The sequence below is a fragment of the Aspergillus tubingensis genome, assembly GCF_013340325.1.
Source record: "Aspergillus tubingensis WU-2223L DNA, scaffold_3, whole genome shotgun sequence".
Taxonomy (NCBI): Eukaryota; Fungi; Ascomycota; class Eurotiomycetes; order Eurotiales; family Aspergillaceae; genus Aspergillus; species Aspergillus tubingensis.
In genome coordinates this window covers 1,360,135-1,380,450 of record NW_023336277.1, presented here as the reverse complement: position 1 = coordinate 1,380,450, position 20,316 = coordinate 1,360,135, and the positions used below count along the sequence as shown (strand labels likewise).

The following is a 20,316-nucleotide window of genomic DNA, read 5'->3' as shown; positions in this document are numbered from 1 at the left end:
AATAGAATAATGTTTAGAAGTGAATTCGGGGAGCCGCTCCTTGTTAGATGATCTCTTTCTATACAGAGAATTCGCCACGCGGGATGACGGCATCATGTAGTCATCCCGTGACCTCTGTTTAGCTCTTGGGAACACCACTCTATAGTCCTAAGCCCATAGGTAGTAAATATCAGATTCATTGAGTACGAAACTACTGATTAGATAGTTATGCTTTTGACGCGTATTTGGGGCTGCGATTTATTCCTGCGGGGCAGGGGATCTGACATGCTCTGCGCAAATGTTTTTCACGAACTGAATCTGCAATTCACTGTGTTAACCAGTTGGTAATTCATGTATAAGTAACAGCTGATAAAGGATATATCAACTAAACGGTCCTGAACGCTATGTTCTAGCTCGCGAATATCGCCGTACGCCAACGAGGAGTACACCGTGGGCTGGATATGTGCCCTTCCTGTTGAGCTAGCTGCAGCAAGGGGAATGATTGACGGGGAAGACCATGGGGAGCCTCAGACCTCACCCGCAGCAGCAGATCAGAATCGCTACACGCTGGGGACTATCGGTCATTTTCGAGTGGTGATCGCTTGCCTGCCAAAGATCCAGCTTGGCTCGTCCTTCGCAACCGCTTCGGTGAAGGACATGCTATTCACCTTCCCTAATGTTCGCATAGGTCTCTGTGTGGGTATCAGTGGCGGCATTCCTGATTATGAGAGCCAGGATGAACAGGATGTTCGTCTCGGAGATGTTGTTATCAGTAGTGACTCAAAGACTGCGGGTGTCGTGGCCTATGCTCTGGGCAAGAAATTGGCCGATAGCTCGTTCGAGACTCGGTCTGTTTTGACTCCGCCCCTTCGATCGCTAGGTACGGCTCTTGGGGCAATGTAAGCATAACACATGATGGCAGAGAATAAAATAGAGTTCTACATTGAACAAATGCTCGAGAAGCATCCATTTATGCGCAAGAAGGGATATTCGCGTCCGGACCAATCACTGGACCGTCTGTTTAGATCGGAGTACATTCATGCCGCGGGGAAGAACTGTTCGAAATGCGATGATTCGGAGACCTATTATGTGGGCCATTGAGCAGGGTCATGTTGAAACAACACAAACGCTCCTCGTGTCTGGTCGGGTCAATATAGGTTTCATGGACCAAGAAGACTCTTCTGATACATGCGACTATCGCCCAGCATGTCCAATCGGCTGAACGCCTCATTATGCACGGTGATTCCTGTGATGCCCGGGACAACAAGGGCCGTTCTGTTTTAGCCTATGCAGCTACTACCGGGCAGATTGCAATGATTCAACTTCTGACCTCCCAAAATGTCCAGCTTGACTACAATCATGACGCGAAAGCGGTGAAACGTCCATGTGATTACGACATGTTCACTTCTCTCTTCGAAGTCGCACATGCCTTAGAAGAGGACGGTCCGGTCTTTCTTCTCGACGAAGTTGTTGATCCTGTGGGTACCTTCTCATATATTCAATCTCTACTGGCCATAGGGAGGCGGCGATTCTCCTCCTTGAGAATGGTGCCGACCCAAATTATGCCAATTCAGAAGGGGACACACCACTGTCAGCGGCAGTGGCTAGAAGGAATGAAGATTTGGTCAAGATACTACTTGATAGCGGAGCCACACTTGAAGCTCTCCTTCAACTCTCTACTATGCTATTACAGAATTTGCATGGCTCTTGCTGCAGAGGGGCGCTGACCCCAACACTACGCAAAGTCCTAAAGCTGACACTCAAGAGTCGATGTCTGAATCCGATGTACAGAGCCAGTCGGAACTTTCCAAAGAGGTTTTGGACGCGAACGATCTCAGCGCCCGGGAGGGTTCTTTTGGCCTTCGCGGCGCACAATGGAGCAGATGACTTGGTTGAACTGTTGCTTGAATACAATGCAGACCCAGATCCCATTAACCAGTACGGCGTCAGGCGAATATGCTTGGCTGCTCTCGATGGACATGAGGCAGTTGTGAGAATGCTTCTTGTTAAGAAGGTTGATCCGAACCAGGTTGAAGGCTCGAGTAAAGCACCCTTATCATGGGCACCTGAGCGACGTTTGGATGCGTATAGATAAAATCCATCAAGACTAAGCGAAACTCATGAGATATCCGTTTGGAATCGCGGCCACCAATCTTCCAGCAACTGGTCATTCAATCTCGCGTGGTATAAGCTTTTGGCAGGACCAAACAACCACATACGACCACAGGGTGTGGAAAACAGGGCTTCCCGTCCGCTCAGCCGTACTTAAGCCACACGCCGGGAGGTTAGTAGTTGGGTGGGTGACCACCAGCGAATCCCTTCTGTTGTATGTTTTTATGTCTTCTTTTTTATGTCTTCTTTTTTGCGGCAGGTCGGGACTGGTCGGGTTTACCGCCCATGTACTCCACCTGGAACGCCCTGAAGCCCTCCAAAATTCGACCGCCAAGCCCGAGCTGCTAAACATGGCCTTAAGCTATCGAAGACCAGCTACTCAATACAAACAAGCTAATTGTGAATGTCACCTACCTCCATAGAGATATCCCTGTGAATGAATGTGGCTAGCCAGTGTAAAACCAGCCAACAGCGCACGCATAACTTTAGACGGAAAAGACGACTAAAGATGCTTCTCGAAGACTGTACAGTGCGGGAATCATAGGGTAGCATATCTATATTCATTCCATTAGACCCATAGACCTTCAATTTATGTTATATTTTTGGGGCGAGACTACGGTGAGTGCGCAATAGACAGGGTGAGATCCTCAGCACCAGCTTAAGCTTGCCAGTAGAGCTCTTCTCACTAAATTAACGACCTAAATCTTCTTGCGGTGAGCTGAGATGTTATAACTCAACACCTACACAAGCAGGTCCTTCAAAGAACCATTTGCAGACGAGTCATCAATCATGCCAGACGCAGTTCCTGTGCCCGGCATGGAGACGATGACTTTCAAGCTGCCGTGTTTAGACGATTTCTCAAACGTCTCGTACGCGTTCTTTATATCATCAAAGGCAAAATCTGGAGGTGAAGGCCAGTTAGCGCACGCTAATATACATCTATGAAAAAGTGTAAAGAGTGGGAAACGCACGATGTGTGACCAGAAAACTCGGGTCGATGCGCCCTCCCTCCACCATCTGCAGCAGATCGAGTGTTGAGACAGCGTCAATGAGTCGTGTCCTTAAGCCTAGCGGACATTAGCAAGGGAAATAAACACAATAAGATGAAGAGGACCTACAGATATTGCGATGCCACAGCTTCTCCAGGCGCAGCTCGCACGAACACCCGAAGACCCCGAGCGAGGCAATCGTGCCACCGGGTCCAACAAGCCCCTGCGCCATCTCAAACGATTCAGCATTTCCCACAGCCTCAATGACAACATCGAATCCTCTGCCACCCACAGAGACCGCTACAGCGTCCTCAACGACCTTTTCCACGCCGCCCGCGCTCAGAACACTAAACGCATGGTCCGCACCCATGGCCGTTGCCATCTCAACCCTCCTCATCCCACGTCCAATAACAACCGCAACGCTCGGACCAAAGAGCCTCCTGCTCATCTGCAAACACATCAGTCCGATAGGCCCCGTCCCGATAATAGCAACACTGGATCCCGGTGTGATTTCACCGTTCAGAATTCCGCACTCGTACGCCGTCGGCACTGTGTCGGACAGCGTCACCGCCACGCTCTCGTCGATGGCTGCAGGTAGCACATGTAGTGAGAACGCGGCGTGCGGAACTCGCACAAACTCCGCCTGCGTGCCGTCGATTGTGTTCCCCAGTATCCAGCCGCCGTCGACGCATTGTGACGGCATACGCCGCTGTCGGCAGTAGTGACATGTCCCGCAGGATGTGATGCAGGATATGAGGACTTTCTGGCCGACGGAGAAATTGGCGATGGCGGCACCGAGCGAGTCGATGATCCCAACGCCCTCGTGGCCGAGAATTCGGCCTGCTTTTGCAGTCGTGACGTCGCCGGCGAGGATATGCAGGTCTGTGCCGCAGATTGTTGTGTGCAGGACGCGGATTATTGCGTCGGTGGGGTGGAGGAGGGTTGGTTTAGGCCGCTCCTCGATGGAGATTTGGTTCGGGGCTTTGTAGATGACAGCTTTCATTATGCTGGTTGACTGTGGACAGCGGGACTTCTAGTGGACAAAGTTATTTAGGCCTATGGGAGATTGCTGCTACGAAAAAGAGAAAGAGAGACGAATTAGGGTACTACTTATACACCGACGGTCTGCGGGGGAATAGAAACGTAATCGGGTAAAATATACAACTTCGGCAGAGCGATCCTCGTGAGGAAAGTCAGCTGCAGGAGACGAAGCAGGGGGCTACAGGTTCTGCTTGGCTATACACGAAAGATAGGGGCCTAGGGCATGCCAGATAAGGTTGAATACAATCATGCAGTGTTCTAGTAGAGCTAGTTGGCGGAAAGTCTGGGAACGTTGCATGAGAGTGGGATGCCAGGGGCCTATTATACCCTAGGCTGTACCCTGATTTGTCCGCTAAGAATCAGCCGTTCAATAGAGATGGGCTTAACTTGGGAATAATCCCCAGCTGAGGGTTACGATCATTACAGAAGAACATATCCTTAATGCCTGGAGTAAGGCTATGATTCATGGGAATCGAACGGTCAAAAGCCAAGAAAAATCTGTCACGGAGAATTTTTCGTGTGTCGTGTAGGCTCAGAACTAGTGTAAATTAACTGTGGCCATGCTTATGGGCCTAAACCTTGCGCTCAAGTATTCACAACCAACGCCACTCCGTCCAAATCACCCACTACAACCACATCCCTCCGTGAACCGTCTTATCACGAGTGATTGATAATAACAGGGGGAATTCCACACAGCAGAATCTGCAAGTGCACCTTCACCATCCGCCCCGCTGAGTTCTTTCGCTCAATAGAGGGATGTGCCTCGGATGATAGTTTCCCGCCGTTATAGTGCTCCGGGTGTAGCTTGGCTGCCGTATCATCATCAGGGAGATCAACCTGTGCATCGCACCCGAAATCGGAATTATGGTACCCCACGACAACGCTGAAAGTGTAGCCAGACGAGGCCCTAATTCGAAGTATACCGGATGTGCCGCTTCCGCCGAGAATGAGGGTGAGCTTGTGACCGGTATCTTCGGTCCAAGCGCCACCGTTGGCGTAGTACCAACATGTCTTCTCGATTACGGTGAGTGCATCCTCGGTGTCATTGACAATCACTACGGGGAGAGTGTAGGGCATCGTGCTGCAGGTTTCAGTAGTGCGTTCCATGGTAGTTTGGGGTTGTAGAGAATTACCATGGATGTAATTTGCAAGGCGAGAGAAAGATCCTTCAGGTCAATTATAGGGTTGTGATCCGAAAACCTCACTTTGGCAATCGGACGACCTTAGTCTAGATACCTTCAGGATATTTACATGTATGCTGTCAATACAAGAGGGATTTGTAGTTGATTTGTGGCTGCAGCTGAACTGCACCGGACAGGCCGCACCTGGAATGCAACTGGAAGTATGGGTGCAATCCCTACTGGACATCTAGCGGACATCGTGCAACTCAGAGTCCCAGCTGGCAGAGAAAATGCAACGTAGGCTCATGTCTTTTTAGCTCCCTATCATGCAAGCCTCATACGCCTAGCTTGTTCTTGCTCTTTACCACCATTCGCAGGTGCCGGCTATTTTATCCTAATTTTGCAACCCGCCTGTTCGCTTCCAGTGACCCACCAATCAGACGGTTATTCTGTATGCCGATAAGCAAAGAAGGCAACGGAGCCTATCCCGCGCTAGAGCGAAAACTCGAAGTGACAGGAATCTGAAACTAGTTCAGGGTCCAGGCCCTGGTGGCCTTCGTGCCCCGATTAAATGTTCGTCGGGATCTGCCGAATCATCGGGCAGTCGCCAATAGTTTACGAATCAGCCAGCTGTCATATGTATGTTTGCTTAGGTAGCCCCAACTCCGCAATTTCTAACTTCGCGGCTTGCGGTCATTCCCGGCCGGCAACTCAGAGAGAATCCCCTCAAGAAACAATTTCGTTGATCTTGGAACGACTGTGCGGCTCTACGTGTTCGTTGAGAATAGGATTGGCAGTTCTTCAACTTTTCCTCGGAGTCAAAACAGACTTGTGCTAATATTTTCCCGTGGTTTGAGAGAAGGAAAAATTTTATATGGGGTAATCGAGGGATTCAAATTAAAATTATCAAGAGATATTAAATCATTATCACGTGTCGCTCTAATTTCCACTCGTGCATGCGAAATATCACTAGTCTCGACCAGCTGATGAATTCTCCGATCTCAGTCAACTTCAGCTACGCCGAAACTCTCGTGCCCCGCTATACGGTCTACTGCTCGGCGTCACCGGCTCTCTCTTCTCTCGCAAAACGGAATACCTGTTTCCAAGGTATCCTTGTTAATGGTAGGTTTGCAGGGCCAGTGACAGCACAGCGTGGACGCACTTGACGCTACCTAGAATAATGGAAACCAGCCCAACATTCCCCCGCAAATAAATAGACAGGTTAGAATTAGTTAAGAACAGCGCTGGAGAATAGGCAGTGTACCTATTATAATTTTATATTCATCCCAGCCACAGCCTTTGTTTTTGCCAACATTTCTTGCGTATAATAGAAAGCCACCACTACTCTTCACCATGTCTTTGTCCGGAAGCTGTTTGTGTGGGGGCATCACCTATACCGCAGAAGGTATGCAGTGCTCATCTCAATCTGAACTCACTCTTTATATGTGATAAACACGGCAATTACTGAATACATGAGCGCCCTCTACCACTACACAGACTGTCAGAAGGTATGGCAGACTACTCAGGACATTACCATGCCACCGCGCGTAGAAATCAACTAATCTCACTGAATTTCAGTGGACAGGCAGCGCATTTACATCCAACGCGGTTGTACCTTGATCCAGCTTCAAGATCACCAAAGGTGAGTCCGAGTTCTAATGTGTGGGCAGTTTTACCCCTAAGTATATTACACCATCTACTGGGTAGAAAAAAATCACACAATTTCGACATCTCCTTTCTGTACAATATTGATACTTCTGGAGTACCATCTATGGTCCATAGTACCCCGTCTGTAAAACAATGCCAAACGATATGTGCCAAGACCGGGGGCTGGCTGACAGGAACCTACTGGATCCCAACAGAACCTACGTCCTGTTTAAGTATGTTGTCCATGCTAGGTAGGTTGCTTTATCTCGATAGTGGCGTGCTGAACCGTGGCGCACCGAGACTTTGTAATGTTTCAACCATAGGCTACCATGCCTGATTCGGCGCCAAATCAAAGTCATACGCCGCATCTTGAAAGTCCAAGTGGACAGTACGAAGCAGTGGCGTTGTTGGACATACCCTAGCAAAAGAAAATCGTTTACGAGGCGGGACTGCGTAGGCACCCCAGCTGCCCCACAGCTGTTGACGTAGGCTTGGGGTTGTTTGCGGTCACTTGGTAAGTTGTATAAATCCGCCTCTGCCTGCCCCTTAGGGTCTTCCTATCGAAGTTCGAGATCAAACCGACATACCTCGTCCACGATCAACCACAACATACCCAGGTCTGACTCTACTTTAGCCGTGTCTTTACTGCGTTGATAAAGACTATCCCACTTACTCAATAGGCTTTGTTGCTTCAGCTTAAGTCCAGGTCTTGTACAAATATGATTCTAGTACTATTCGGTAACAAGTTCTTGGCCAGGACGCGGAAAGTTACTGTATTCTTGGGATAAAGCCTCATTGATATAGATGTTACTAATAATAATTCAGCAGAGTTTTATAGCCTGTTTAAAGAAAGTTTTATAGAGATGATTAAGCTCAGAGTTTTTAGTTATAGTATAGAGAAGACTGGTCTTGTAGTCTAGAGAATCAAAAAATAAAGAAAATTAAAGATTTATAATACCTTTTAGAGATAGAGAAACAGTGTAATATATCATTTTCTTTTTATTATTGATAATATTCAGTGTTCTTAGTATATTACATAGTGTATAATTCTCTAAATCCTGTAGAAATTTCTTGATCAGATTAGGATTAATATCTTTAACTTAGCAGTGGGTATTACAAGAAGTCTAATGTCCTATATCATTGTGCGCGTATTATTCGAGTTTGGCCAAGCTGTCAACCGTGGAGTTGACATTCAGTCTTCTGCTCGAGCGCGGTGCAGACCCCAATCCAAGTGACGGGTCGTCCCCAACCTTGGCTGCCCTCAGGCTGTATTCGGAAGACCTGGTTTTGCTAATACTGAAAGCTGGAAGCAGCCCGCATGTTCGTGACTTGTATGATCGCACGACGCTAATAATTGCAAACGCTCTTGGAATGGCACGGGTTGTTGCGGCTTTGCTGGAAATACCAGATGAGTGGACGGACCCAGCGATCACGGATATCTATGGCCGGTCAGCAATAACCGAAGCCACAAGGAGGAACAAAGTCGACGTCCTGAAGCTACTGACCCGAGACTCAAAAACAGATTGTGTGGCATCGATAAATACATCTGATTATGAGCCAATCAAAGTTCCAGAGAGAGATGATGACACGTGTAAGGTCTGCATGGCTCTCATGTCGGACAGCTTCAGTGATCATTACTCTTGCGAGCAATGCCCTTCGTTCGAAATATTCAAAGACTGGGTTGTCACATGTTTGAAGCCAGGGCATGGAATGAAAGAGTAGAACGGCGTTTCAATCTTGAAGGTCTTAGGAGGATTTGAGAAGAGAAAAAAAAAAAAAAAAAAAAAAAAAAAAAGAAAAATCCGCATTGTGACACGATTGTGGTTTTCTGTTGGCTTTCAGAAATTTCTTAGAAACTGCAAAGCGGCAAGCGAGGTTGCGCTAGTTTGATGAATGTTCAGTATGTCTTTTAACGATAGTAAAACGCTAAGCACGTCTAGTTCTGTTCTTATTCATTTCTCAAAATCTCCCTGGGTTGGATGCTCTTACAGCGTTCCTGGTCTGCTTGCTTAAGACTGAAGTTTTCACCCTGTCATTCTGAGACTTCTTTCCTTTATACCGAACGTACCATCGCAAACGAAAACCCTTAGCAGCCAATTTGTCATGAGTTCCCTCACGGTCGCTCGTGGACCAAACCAGCCATCTAGTGCCAGTTTCTTTCCCAATCTGATTCCACATGTGTGCAAAGCTGGCTGAGTTGTGTAGCAAAATGGAATAGTCAAGAGTTGGTACCTTCCAAAGACCAGCATCTTCCCTCCCAAATTGGACACCGGTGATTAGGTCACCTTCTTGCAGAGAAAGATAGCCAATGATGCATTTAGCAACGCTAACCTGTCCTTCCCAGTCCCATAAATGCAGGAAGTAACCGGAGTTTATGACACGTACGTGGCCAGCTAATTGGGCAAGCTTTGGACTGGGCTTCAAAAAGTCATCCACTAGGAATGTCGAGTTTAAGGTAGCCTTATCCCGAAAAAGTTCAAACCCGAGTTCTATAAAGTGCTTGTCTTTGTCTAAGCCGACAATGTTCTCAGCTGGGGCGCCATCATACACCAACCGACGAACTTCCTGACCGAGGCCGCACCCCAGGTCTAGCATGAACGAGGACGCTTTCAGGTTGGATATGATTTCGTCATAGACTGGGGATCTAGACAGATCAAAATCCACGAATGATAGCACACCAAAGCACGGATATCGCACTCTGTCCCATCCCGCGTTTGCCTAGCAATCAATTAGCTTTCAAACCATATAGCAGCAAGGGAGAATCCCTTCGTACTATGTGCTTAACGTGCGACTCCAAATCATTCGATTTTATGTCTTTGATGTAGCTGCAGAGGAAAGCTTTCGTCTCCATAGGTAGGTCTTTCCAAGCAAGGCGCAACAAATCCCAATTCAGGAATTCTGTAACTTGATGGAACATACTAGATTATCGCAAATAGCCTCGTATTGGGGAAATTTTCTTTCAAGAGAATTTTGGGTTGAAGTCACGTTGCGCTCTTCTTTGTGGTAGCGTGGCTTGGTTGATTTATGATCCTTAGGAGTTCGGACAGGTTGGGAAATAAGTCGAACCTGAATGTGTCGCAATACAACGTTTGGAATGTTATTTAGGTAGGACAAAATAAGCAAAACATGATGTAACACGAGAAATGTGATGACCATGGAGATTTCTATCACGGTGCGGAAGTGTGCTACTAGAACGGTCAGCTGCATTGATGGAAAGCGGGATGGCAACTTAGTTGTTGTCTAAGGGGTGTCCACCCCATAATGTGATTCGTTAGTACTAACATACTTATGTCTTATTGTAGTAGCTAGTTAACTGAGAACCTTGCTATCTTACATCAACATGGCGTAATGCAGCAGCCCTTCTGGGGGTAGAAGGTGGCATAGATGCTGCGGTCGGGTTCACAGTGGGTAAGAGATGAACACAACTAACCCCATAGACGGTGCGGTTTGACTTGAAGGATCAGCTTCATAGATTTGTCACCCTTACCCTCCTGAAGAACAAGAAGATGAATCAGCAGAAGAATGGGAGTGTTAGCATTTGGGTATTCACTGAATCAATTATAACTAGTCATTTCTATATTCAAGTAATAGTCTACCAAAATGGTCTGCAAGTTTGATGAGGTGTGGTTTTTTCGTGGTCAACCCCCCAACCCCCCAATCCCCAGAAGAGCAGAGGGTGTGATACTAATTCTCTTCGTCCCTATTGTATTGATGTAAATGAAAATAAAGCCGTTCACGAGTTATATTCTGTCTAGATATAGACTTTGTGAAGCAGACGTTAAGGAGGTAGCTTGAGAAGCACATGGACATGCAGGACGCGCCAGACAAGGTTTTGTTATTTGACCTTCGCTGCAGGAACCTGGCTGCATCCTTACCGCATTGACCAAAGCATGGAGAGAGCTGGTGGGAGTTACGAACATCTTTTCCATCATTCTCTTCCTCTTCTAGATCAAGGCTCGAGTGGCGCCCGATAATGCACACGAAACTTATATAACAGGCAAGCCAAATTCACCTCCACGATCCTTATTTAGCTATACATGTACGTACTACATGTATGTGCTAATGGCCGCTCACAGGATCACTTTGGTATGATTTGTTCGAAGGAGGTGAGCTTCACCCACGTATTTGCCAGTACTGGGACTGGAGGCATCTCCTATCTACTCGTTCCGAGGCACCATCGCATGGACATAAATGTTAGACCCAAAATCATATTTCCTCAAGCACGAATATCAGGAAAGCTAACGATCGCCTAATGATCTTTCTTTTGTTGCCTATCAATATGAGCAACATGAATGCCTGACGGGCACCATGTTCATAATTGTATTATTCCGCGCTGTCGTGGTCGTGGACTTCTTCTTTAATGACGAGATGTATGTTCTACCAATAAAAAAAGTAACAAATCATTGTTCGATAGTCATGGAAACCTCCAGGCTTTTCCACACCCTGGACGGCAAATACGAATCGTTTGGCTTCTACAGTATTTACGGATTCTCTGCAATGATGCCGGTTTTCTGGACCTTGCAAACCCACTATCTTACCAAACACCGAACAGAGACCTCCCTCCCTGTTTGGATCGCCAACATAGTGATCTTTGTAGCGATCTGGTCTTTGCGCTTCTTCGCCGACCGTCAGAAGATGCGTTTGAGTAGAACGCAGGAAAAGTGCTTGTTCTGGGGTCGCCAGACACAAGAGATACCTGTATCTTATCAGAAGAGGGATGGGAAACCCCACCGTTCTCTACTTCTCTTCTCCAGTACGTCCATGTCTAGTTGCGAATTATCCCAAAATAATCTGTGGGGTTCCTTGCTAAAGTTTCAATCTGCAGGATTGTGGGCGTAGCCCGTCATGTCAATTATGCTGGAAGCGTGCTGTATATATGGTCGTTATGCTCGCACTGCGGCAATGGGGGCGTCTTTGCATACATAGAAGCCATTTTGGTTACAGGGATGATCAACCATCGGTGTTTTCGGGATGAGGAAAAATGTGCGGATAAGTATGGGTCTGGCTGGGATGAGTATTGTCGCCGCGTTTTGTGGAGAATCGTCCCTGGATTGTTCTGATTGTGTGGAAAGAGCATAGTATTTACTTGTCATCAGATTGTAAATTAACTCTTGCGTTGACTATGCTGGTGTCTCATCGGATTGGGTAATTTGGCACATGAAGGAATGGCCTCGGTTATGCTGCGCTATGATACTAGTAAATGCGACCGTATACTATTTATGTTGTTGCACCATGACAAGTGACACGTCTCCATCATCACGCCGGAACAACGCTGTGCTTGCTTGGTATGTACAACCTGGTCTCTACGGCGACTACATTGCCCTTCTAAGAAATGAGATCGGACGCCAAGCTCATCATTGGCCGTGGTCATGTCCATGTATTTGCTGGACTCGTGGGTTCTCATAATTTCCCCGTCAATGTTTTATGCAATAAAGCTGTTGGTGGCATGTATCTGCTCGTGCAAGCTTTTGTCAGCTCAGTAGATGCGTCACATCTACTGTTGAGGCAAATGCAGGATCCCGAAACTGAAAGTATCCGCCTTGATGATCCCAGCTCATTGCCTGATAGTTAATGGATTATCCATTAGTCATAGACGCGAGCCAGCACCGAGTATGCGGACAGTGAGATCCTTCATCCACTTACCGTGTTTCTCTTACGATTGCTCATTGGCGCACACAAGGCCCGTTTTACCCCTTACTTTATTGGCATAGGGGTGCCCCGGTAAGTCGCGTCTCCTAGACACACCATCACACACTGATATTGGTCTCTTTTATCGGCATCATGTTATATACTATGTTGTGATGAATCCCGTACCTACCTTTCCTTTTAGCCTCGCCCCAAGATAAACTTGATCTTCGCACGTGTAACAGTATTCTGGGGTGTGTGACACGACTAATAAGTGGTATGAGTCTGAAGGCTATTTACTTATTCTCGGCGGATGAAGCATTTTTCTCTATTCGTCTGAGAATTATTACAGCCAATGATAACCCGTAATTCAAGATATCAGAGGCTCTTACTATGTAACTAGGGCTTCAAGCCAGCTTCTAGTGATGCCTCTGAACGACCTACACGTTCTTTCATTCATAATAACACAGCGAATCGCCTAAGACCAGCAATCCATCTAAGAACAGCAAGCTTTTTCTAAGTTGATTGACCATGATTTCAAGAGTCATTCCCTTCGATGAGATTTTACCGTATTCGCATGGGTGCTTAGTTGCAGTTACGTTCGCTATGGTTGATGGGGCAGGCAATTCATGGGACGGAGCATCCTACGTAAATTGACAACACAATGCAAGAGAGTGATATATTGTCATGTATTGAACTTTTATGAAGCTTGTGTAACCTACAAGGGGCATACATAAAGGGCCACCCTCAATTCTTACTCCCAAGTGGTGACGTCTTCGAATGGAATCGACCTTCCTAGGAGCCTGGGGAGACTTCCATTATACAGCTTCATATTCAGCCTTCTGACAGTTTACGCAGAACTGATTCTGCACCTACACAGTTGATTCTTTAAAGATTGTGCCACACACACACACACACACACACACACACACACACACACACCAAGTTAGCGTATATTGTCACATCTGACCTTTCTCCTTTGGGCTAACCTTAAGGACAAGACTTCTCAACAGAATGGACCTCGTCTTGACCTATCTCGATGAGCCTTGATTCGACACCTTATATAAATACAGCCGCGATAGGCTCACGCATTTCGTTTGCCCACATCAGAGCACAGTTGGCGTTTGCGCTACTCTGAGAGACCCCAGCATCTGGCGCCGAGATAGCCCGCATCGTCAGGCGCTGAGCATATTTCTTTCCCTATGGTTGTGCCCCTGACCGTAACCAAATCAACAGAGCTGACATACATATTTTACAGGCTATCAAGCTCTCTATTTCTTTGAGTAATTGGCTGCACATGTTATCTGTGTAACTTCGATAAGTCTATGAAGCAGCACCCACGATACCATAAGAACCAAATCTGGGAAGAGGCCCGGCAGTCATTGATAACCCTCTTCTGGGCTAGCGTCCTCACCGTGCCGATCCTCTTTGCCCAGATACGTGGTTACACAAAGCTCTATGACATAGGGGATGGCACGGTTAGTTCAACGTATGAAGTTGCCCAATTGCTCTATTTTATTGTCTTCAGTGAGACATGCACATACTGGCTTCATCGTCTATTCCATCACCCGTTTCTCTTCAAATCAATGCACAAAAAGCATCATCGGTAAGCGCTGAAGAAGCATATCCTCTTGAGCATACTACTTATTAAGCCACAATTGCAGATATATAATTCCAACCCCCTTTTCTGCTTACGCCTTCGATCCACTGGAAGCCTGGGCTATGAGCCTTCCTGTCTATGCCTACAGCTTTCTCTGGCCTATGTCGCGCCATGTTCAAGTGCTCGTTTTTGTCTGTACCAATGTTTGGTCTTTTTTAATTCGTATGTTTCTTGCTTCAGTCAGCTGCTTCCTAGATTAACATATACACTAGATGATACTCGCGAGCAGCTTCATACATTTCATCACAAGAACGTTCAGCTCAACTGTGGCCAATATTTCAGCACATGGGATCGTTTTGCGGGAACTTATGGTGATCCTATGCGGTATCGCAGGGGCAACGGTGGCACAAAGCTCTCCAAAAAAATAGATACTGTACTTGTGACGGTGGGCTTCACTGCGCGTTCGTCTTCCTAGGAACCTTTCAGGAATGGGAATGGCCTTTTTTTCCATCTTGATATTTTGATCAGTGCCTCCGGACATTCCAAAAGGAGTGTTCTTTATTTTTGGTGAGTAAGCGTTGGGGAGAGGCGTGAGAGCTAGGGGCACTTGTCTATAAGGATTATGAGGTGATATGACGTTGTTACGTATTCGATATAGACGATGTGTCCTCCTTGAGAGGCGAAAGTAATTCCTGCCATAATCTGAAACTTGTATAAGGTGCTTCAAATTTAGTAGGAGTACCTCTTTTCATCTCCAACACTGCTAGAGGCTGCAGAGGGAACATCGACAGATTATGACAGTAAAGTACTCGAGGACCTGACTCCGTCTCTATCAATCCACATTTCCTAGTTGGAAAAAGCAAGGCAAGCTAAACAGACTCTATTCATTAGCACTCTGAAGAAGTTTGACCACAACCTGGTGATCTTTCTCTGCAGCCCAGTCCAAGGGGGTGCGTCCGGTCGCATCCTTGGCGTTCACATCTGCTTTTCCTGTAGCAATGAGAAGCCTTATTACAGCCTCCTTGCCAGTCTCCGCTGCCAAAGACAGGGGCGTACGATCCTCTGAGTCTCTGCAGTTGACGCCCACCCCTTCAGTAGCAAGAAGGAGTTTCACCACCGTGTCATGACCCTCCCATGCCGCCCAAGACAAGGGAGTACGGCCCCTTATGCATCTTGAGTCAACGTCTGCCTTCCCTGTAGCAAGCAGGAGTTTAGCCACTTTCTCGTGCCCTTCCTTAGCAGCGAGCGAAAGCGGCGATCTACCATATCTCTGATCCCTAGTATTAACATTCACCTCCCCCGTAGCAAGGAGCAACTCAACCACTGCATCGTGGCCTGCCCATGCAGCCCACGAAAGTGATGACATGCCATGGCTTTCATCTCTTACGTTAACATCGACCTCCCCCGTAGCAAGCAAACGCTTCACAATTCCCTCATAGCCGTTTATTGCTGCCATGAGCAGAGGAGTACCGTTATCGGAGTCCTTACAGTCAACCTCTATCTTTCCTGTATCGAGAAGGCGTCTCACTATGGCTTCGCAGCCTCCTCTTGCTGCCCAGTAAATTGGTGTTCTTAGCCTTGAATCCTTTGAATTGACATCAACCTGTTCGCTAGCAAGGAGGAGCTTTACCACTGCCTCTTGCCCGAATTGTGCTGCCAACGACAGGGGTCTAATTCCGGATGAATCACTGGAGTCGATGTCTGCCTTGCCAGTGGCAAGTAGGAGGCGAACTATTCCCTCGTGGCCATTCTCAGCTGCCAGTGCTAGCGGCGTACTGCCAGCCATATCCTTCAAATCTATGTCTATATTTTCCTGGATAAGGAGCTTCACCACAGCATGGTGGCCATTCTGAGCTGCCAATGATAATGGGCTTCGACCTACTGAGTTCCTAGAGTCGATGTCCACCTCATCTGCGGCAAGCAGAAGCCTCACAACTGCTGCGTGGCCACGTTCTGCTGCCCACAATAACGGTGTCTGATCGTATTCCGAATCCTTTGAGTTGAGGGCTTCTTTTCCTGTAGAAAGAATGGACTTAACCACGCCAATAAGCCCCATTGATGACGCAATCAAAAGTGTTGAAGTGCTGTCAGGAACATTATCTGCCTTTACCGCATGGATCCCAGACCATGATTGAAATATACCCGACCTTGGTTCGCAAAGTGACTTAGCGCGGTCTAATAGCGGATCCTCGTCTGGAATGCAAGCTTGGCGGAAATGAGTGGCCCAATAACATGATGAGTACTCTAGCATACATCCCTGGGATGGGTCATCTGATTCAAGAGATATACAGAAAATGCATATTTCTGCGAGAATCCGGTTTGATTCACCTGGATGGAGTGAATTCTTCCATGTTGTTGTTGATTGAGAAAGAGTTGTGTCCGGAGTAGAGTTGCTATCCTGTACCAAGAACTCCTTCGCGGTCTGATGAAGGAGGTAGGCCTTGTCATCCAGAATGATCACGAAGAGTCCGCAAAGGTCTCTCAAAGTCTTCCTGAAGCGATATGCTGGTTCCATGTTATCGGCTATATCTGTCGAATCTTGATAACCTGCACTAAGTGCAAGACCGAGAGATAATTCATCCAGGGAAAGAGGTCGCATGGCAGCTGTAATGATATGAAGAAGAGTCTTTGCCTTCTCTTTATCAGGACTCCGATCCAATATTTTCTCGTAGGCACTGTCGACAGTGGTAGGTAGATCACTCAGTATGCGGTGGACCTTGCCTTTTGAGAACTCCGGGATGTTTTCAAGAACATCTAATATCAAGCTCACCCATAAATAAGTTCGATTTGAAACCGCAGTAAGTTTGTGTATGAGCATCTCGCACTCTCCATCCGTCAATGATCTCTGTCTGCTGATATCGTGCACTCTTGTCGAGATAACATGATTAATTTCTTGTGAAATCTGCTCAGCCTCTCTCTCACCATCACCACTCAAATGAATTGTGGGTAGAATTGTTATGAGATCAGAGAGTCCACGCCGTATATGCTCATAGGGTCTACTCGTGATCAAAAACTTCAGCTTGCTATTATCATGGGGGCCTGAGTAGAAATCGTTGACGGCATTGATAAGCCGGTTCCGATCCTCGTCCTGGCACTCGTCTAAGGCATCAATGAGACAGATTATCTCGTCTGCCTTGGGATTGGTCGAAACTGCCATCAGTATATTCCACAACTCTGAGAATGACTGGATCAGCTGGTCGCCATCAGTGTCCACTTTGTCCAGGATTGCATCGTGCAAAAGGTGAGGCTGAGCTATGAATAGCTGCCTTAATATCACTGAAAGTGCGCTTGTTGCACTCTTCTGGTCAGCAAAATCGTCTTTGAAGAAGAAATAGCAGACTGTTCGCTTATCATTGCTGACAAGAACCTCATCCACTAGATATCGAGTCAAGACCGACTTGCCGCATCCTGGATCAGCTGACACCCATAGTAGACCGGAAAGATCGTCGCCTGAGCTTCCTTGCCAGGCATGGAACTTATTGTGTCCTATGAACCACTCACAGGTCCCAGGGACACGCTTATTGTTTCGGTCCTTCCGGTCCTTATAGGGACAAGTGTAAAGCAGGTTCAGAAACCGTTTCACCTGCTTGTCTCGATCGGATGTTGTTGTCCATGTATCGCGATCGCGTAAGGCCTCCAGTATCTTTTTATATTCATTTTGAAGCTCTTCATGCCTTTGTCTTGATTCTGCATCTGCAATAACGCAAGTGGTTCGACCTATTGTTTTCTGGTATCTCTCAAATTCTTGCAGCAGGTTGGTCCAGCCGTCCCGGTTAAGGACATCTCTCCAGAACCGGGATGCTCGAGGTTTGTGTAAATAGCAGAGCGCTCGGGCTTGGAATTCTAGTATCTTTGTGTAGAATGAAATAATACTTTTTCGAAGATTATCGAGGAGGCTAATGTCCTGTTCTGTGCTCGAGTGCAAATAGAGGCGCTCCATTACGTGAAGTCGGCAAATCAAATCAGAAATAGATTCTAAGCCTTGCAAAAGATGGGAATGCTGCTCTGCTGCTTGGATAACCGTCTGAAGATCGTTAATTTTAGGCCACGCATGTCAGGGAAAGTACTAAGCTCCGCTCACCGTAAAACAAGCCATTATTCCAGCACAGGCAAGTGAGGCTGCTAGACTTGCATTCGCTGCAGTTGTCACAATATCCTTAACCGCAAGGAGATTTTGGAAGACCTTGGTAAGTTGATCCCGAACGATGATAGCATGGGTCCCTAGGTTTATCACCCACTTCTTCTCCTCGACTTGAGTTGCCTTGGTCTCGAGGAATTCAGACAGCCGTTCATGAAGGCACGAATCCCCTGGTTGAAAGCGCAAATTATACTCCGATCGCAATATCTCAACAGATGCTGTCATAATCTTATCCAGTTCACTGTTTTGTCTCAATTTACGCTCGGCCTGAACCCAGAGATCGTCTGATGCGGAGGCAGGTCTTTCTAAATTCTGACGCTTGGGTGCCAGGCTTTTTGAAGCTTCAAAGCCCTCCTTGCTGGGAGAGGTGCCATGGGTAGATCTTTTCTTCTCATGTCGTCTTCTCCTGAACAGTGAAGATTTGGCTTTGGAGAGAAGGTCGGACATTTCTCGGCTGAATATTGCGACTATACGCCTCAAAGGAGCAATGTATAAAGTTTGGCTTAAACGAGCCCTCACCGTTCGTCGAGCTTGTCACTGCTACCCTGTCCTTTACCAATGCCCCGCGTCGAGGGGTGAGTTGGCGCAGCAGGGAAATGGCGGCCAAAATCAACCAATCACGCTCTATAATGGTACAGGATCATGGCTTATTTTTGGACCAAACCAAAATAGGCTAGCGTTTGTATCTCCCACTTGATAGTGGATAGCCATGTCAACATATTCTCTCTCTGATGTTGAAGAAAATGGATAGAAATATTGACATCGGGATGGACATGTTCATCCCGTGCTTTGACGATGATGAGGCAGCATGGCATTACCGTCTTCCTAGACAGGCTATGTTGAAGATCTGCTTACAACATGATTTATTCCGTTGGCTGTTTTTATTTGGACATCGATGGTACCGTGCCTTCACGATCTTCTGGTTCATGCAGAAGACGCAGCAATCTCCATGATAGAACAGGTCATTGTTTCGGACACCGCCACACAACTGCTCATAGAACCCATATGTATCACAGATAAAATAACTCCACAAGAGATACTAAGACATTGACCCCGAACTTTGCCAGCAACAAGACCAAATACACTCAAGCTGTGGCTCCGTGCTAGAACAATAACAAACCGTGTCAGTACATTACAGACGTCATGTCAGGACTGTTAAAGGGAGCTTACCTCAGTCCATCGTCTAGCAACTACAGAACGGAGCGGGGTCACCCAAGGGCCAGGCGCAGCATCCACCTCCACACTGGGCGGCCTCTACCCATCGTGCACCATTACAGATTGCCACGGCATTGAAGTCGTCGGTGCAGTCGTAAGTGCTGCTGCCGCTGCAGGCTTGACCGATAGTGGCAGTTCCATGAACGGAGGTGAGAAGTGTGGTAGCGATGGTAATGATGAGAGCTGAGAAGAGTTGCATTTTGGGAATGCTAAAAGGCTGCTTGGTTGAATTTGAATATTGCGGAATTCGATGGGAAAAATTGACGCTGCGATGGCTTGGGTGTGTATTAGGTAGTTAACATGGTGACTTGAGATGGTATTTATATTGCTCCATGGACTGGCTGTAGTTGTGTAGGTGACCAGGCTATGATCGTGCTGGTGTTGGTTACGAGTGCTCGTACATTCCTTATGAAGTATCTACTGGACATGAATGGACAGGAGTGTGAGGCGTCCAAAGAGTCGCTTGATAGAGCCCAATGCTCGACGCAAGTATTGTTGGATAGGCTCATAGCCACTCTTGGCTCTGCGCGAAGCTGTAGGTATCTAAATGGACTCATCCGGATACTCCGGATAGAGCCTGATAGCTAAGGTATGTTCACTGAATGGCAAAGGTCTGATCATGATATGCAGCTATGCCTGCAACTGATACAGTAGGCTGACGTCATCTAGAGGTTTGATATGGCTGATCTGACAGCCGAGGACAATATTACGCTGTAGTCGCCGTGGAATATTCGTTAAAAGACTCTCTGCGTTGGTTAGTCGAGGGAGGATGCTGTGCGTGGACTTGTAGGATATTAAAAAAGCTCAGAAGAATACTTCAGAAGCCATTAGGAATGGGTGGCTTCTGAA

At 47.1% G+C, this 20,316-nt stretch overlaps 6 protein-coding genes and 1 non-coding gene across 7 annotated transcripts; 2 read left to right on the top strand and 5 right to left on the bottom strand.

Moving 5' to 3' along the window:
* Positions 1–264: 264 nt before the first annotated feature.
* AtWU_01650 (Pfs, NACHT and ankyrin domain protein) lies at positions 265–1,866 on the top strand (the record flags this gene model as incomplete). Its single annotated transcript, XM_035496764.1, has 5 exons — positions 265–323; positions 393–859; positions 914–1,068; positions 1,137–1,457; positions 1,696–1,866. The coding sequence occupies 5 exons, from the start codon at positions 265–267 to the stop codon at positions 1,864–1,866; spliced, it is 1,173 nt and encodes a 390-aa protein (XP_035352657.1).
* A 330-nt stretch (positions 1,867–2,196) lies between these two features.
* On the top strand, positions 2,197–2,312 carry AtWU_r13. Its single transcript, XR_004775192.1, has one exon. It is a non-coding gene; the product is annotated as a 5S ribosomal RNA (ribosomal RNA).
* Positions 2,313–2,831: 519 nt separating this feature from the next.
* Positions 2,832–4,083, bottom strand: AtWU_01649 (putative zinc-containing alcohol dehydrogenase; the record flags this gene model as incomplete). The annotated part of the gene is made up of 3 exons (XM_035496763.1): positions 2,832–2,992; positions 3,063–3,158; positions 3,210–4,083. The coding sequence occupies 3 exons, from the start codon at positions 4,081–4,083 to the stop codon at positions 2,832–2,834; spliced, it is 1,131 nt and encodes a 376-aa protein (XP_035352656.1).
* Positions 4,084–4,778: 695 nt separating this feature from the next.
* On the bottom strand, positions 4,779–5,228 carry AtWU_01648 (uncharacterized protein; the record flags this gene model as incomplete). The annotated part of the gene is made up of 1 exon (XM_035496762.1): positions 4,779–5,228. The coding sequence occupies one exon, from the start codon at positions 5,226–5,228 to the stop codon at positions 4,779–4,781; it is 450 nt and encodes a 149-aa protein (XP_035352655.1).
* A 2,812-nt stretch (positions 5,229–8,040) lies between these two features.
* AtWU_01647 (class I SAM-dependent methyltransferase) lies at positions 8,041–9,806 on the bottom strand (the record flags this gene model as incomplete). Its single annotated transcript, XM_035496761.1, has 3 exons — positions 8,041–8,328; positions 8,879–9,607; positions 9,663–9,806. The coding sequence occupies 3 exons, from the start codon at positions 9,804–9,806 to the stop codon at positions 8,041–8,043; spliced, it is 1,161 nt and encodes a 386-aa protein (XP_035352654.1).
* A 5,188-nt stretch (positions 9,807–14,994) lies between these two features.
* AtWU_01646 (ankyrin repeat domain-containing protein 50) lies at positions 14,995–18,699 on the bottom strand (the record flags this gene model as incomplete). Its single annotated transcript, XM_035496760.1, has 2 exons — positions 14,995–18,138; positions 18,196–18,699. 2 exons carry the CDS (start codon positions 18,697–18,699, stop codon positions 14,995–14,997), a joined length of 3,648 nt encoding a protein of 1,215 aa, XP_035352653.1.
* A 638-nt stretch (positions 18,700–19,337) lies between these two features.
* On the bottom strand, positions 19,338–19,666 carry AtWU_01645 (aminotransferase class-III family protein; the record flags this gene model as incomplete). Its single annotated transcript, XM_035496759.1, has 3 exons — positions 19,338–19,355; positions 19,423–19,442; positions 19,489–19,666. 3 exons carry the CDS (start codon positions 19,664–19,666, stop codon positions 19,338–19,340), a joined length of 216 nt encoding a protein of 71 aa, XP_035352652.1.
* Between the last annotated feature and the right edge of the window lie 650 nt (positions 19,667–20,316).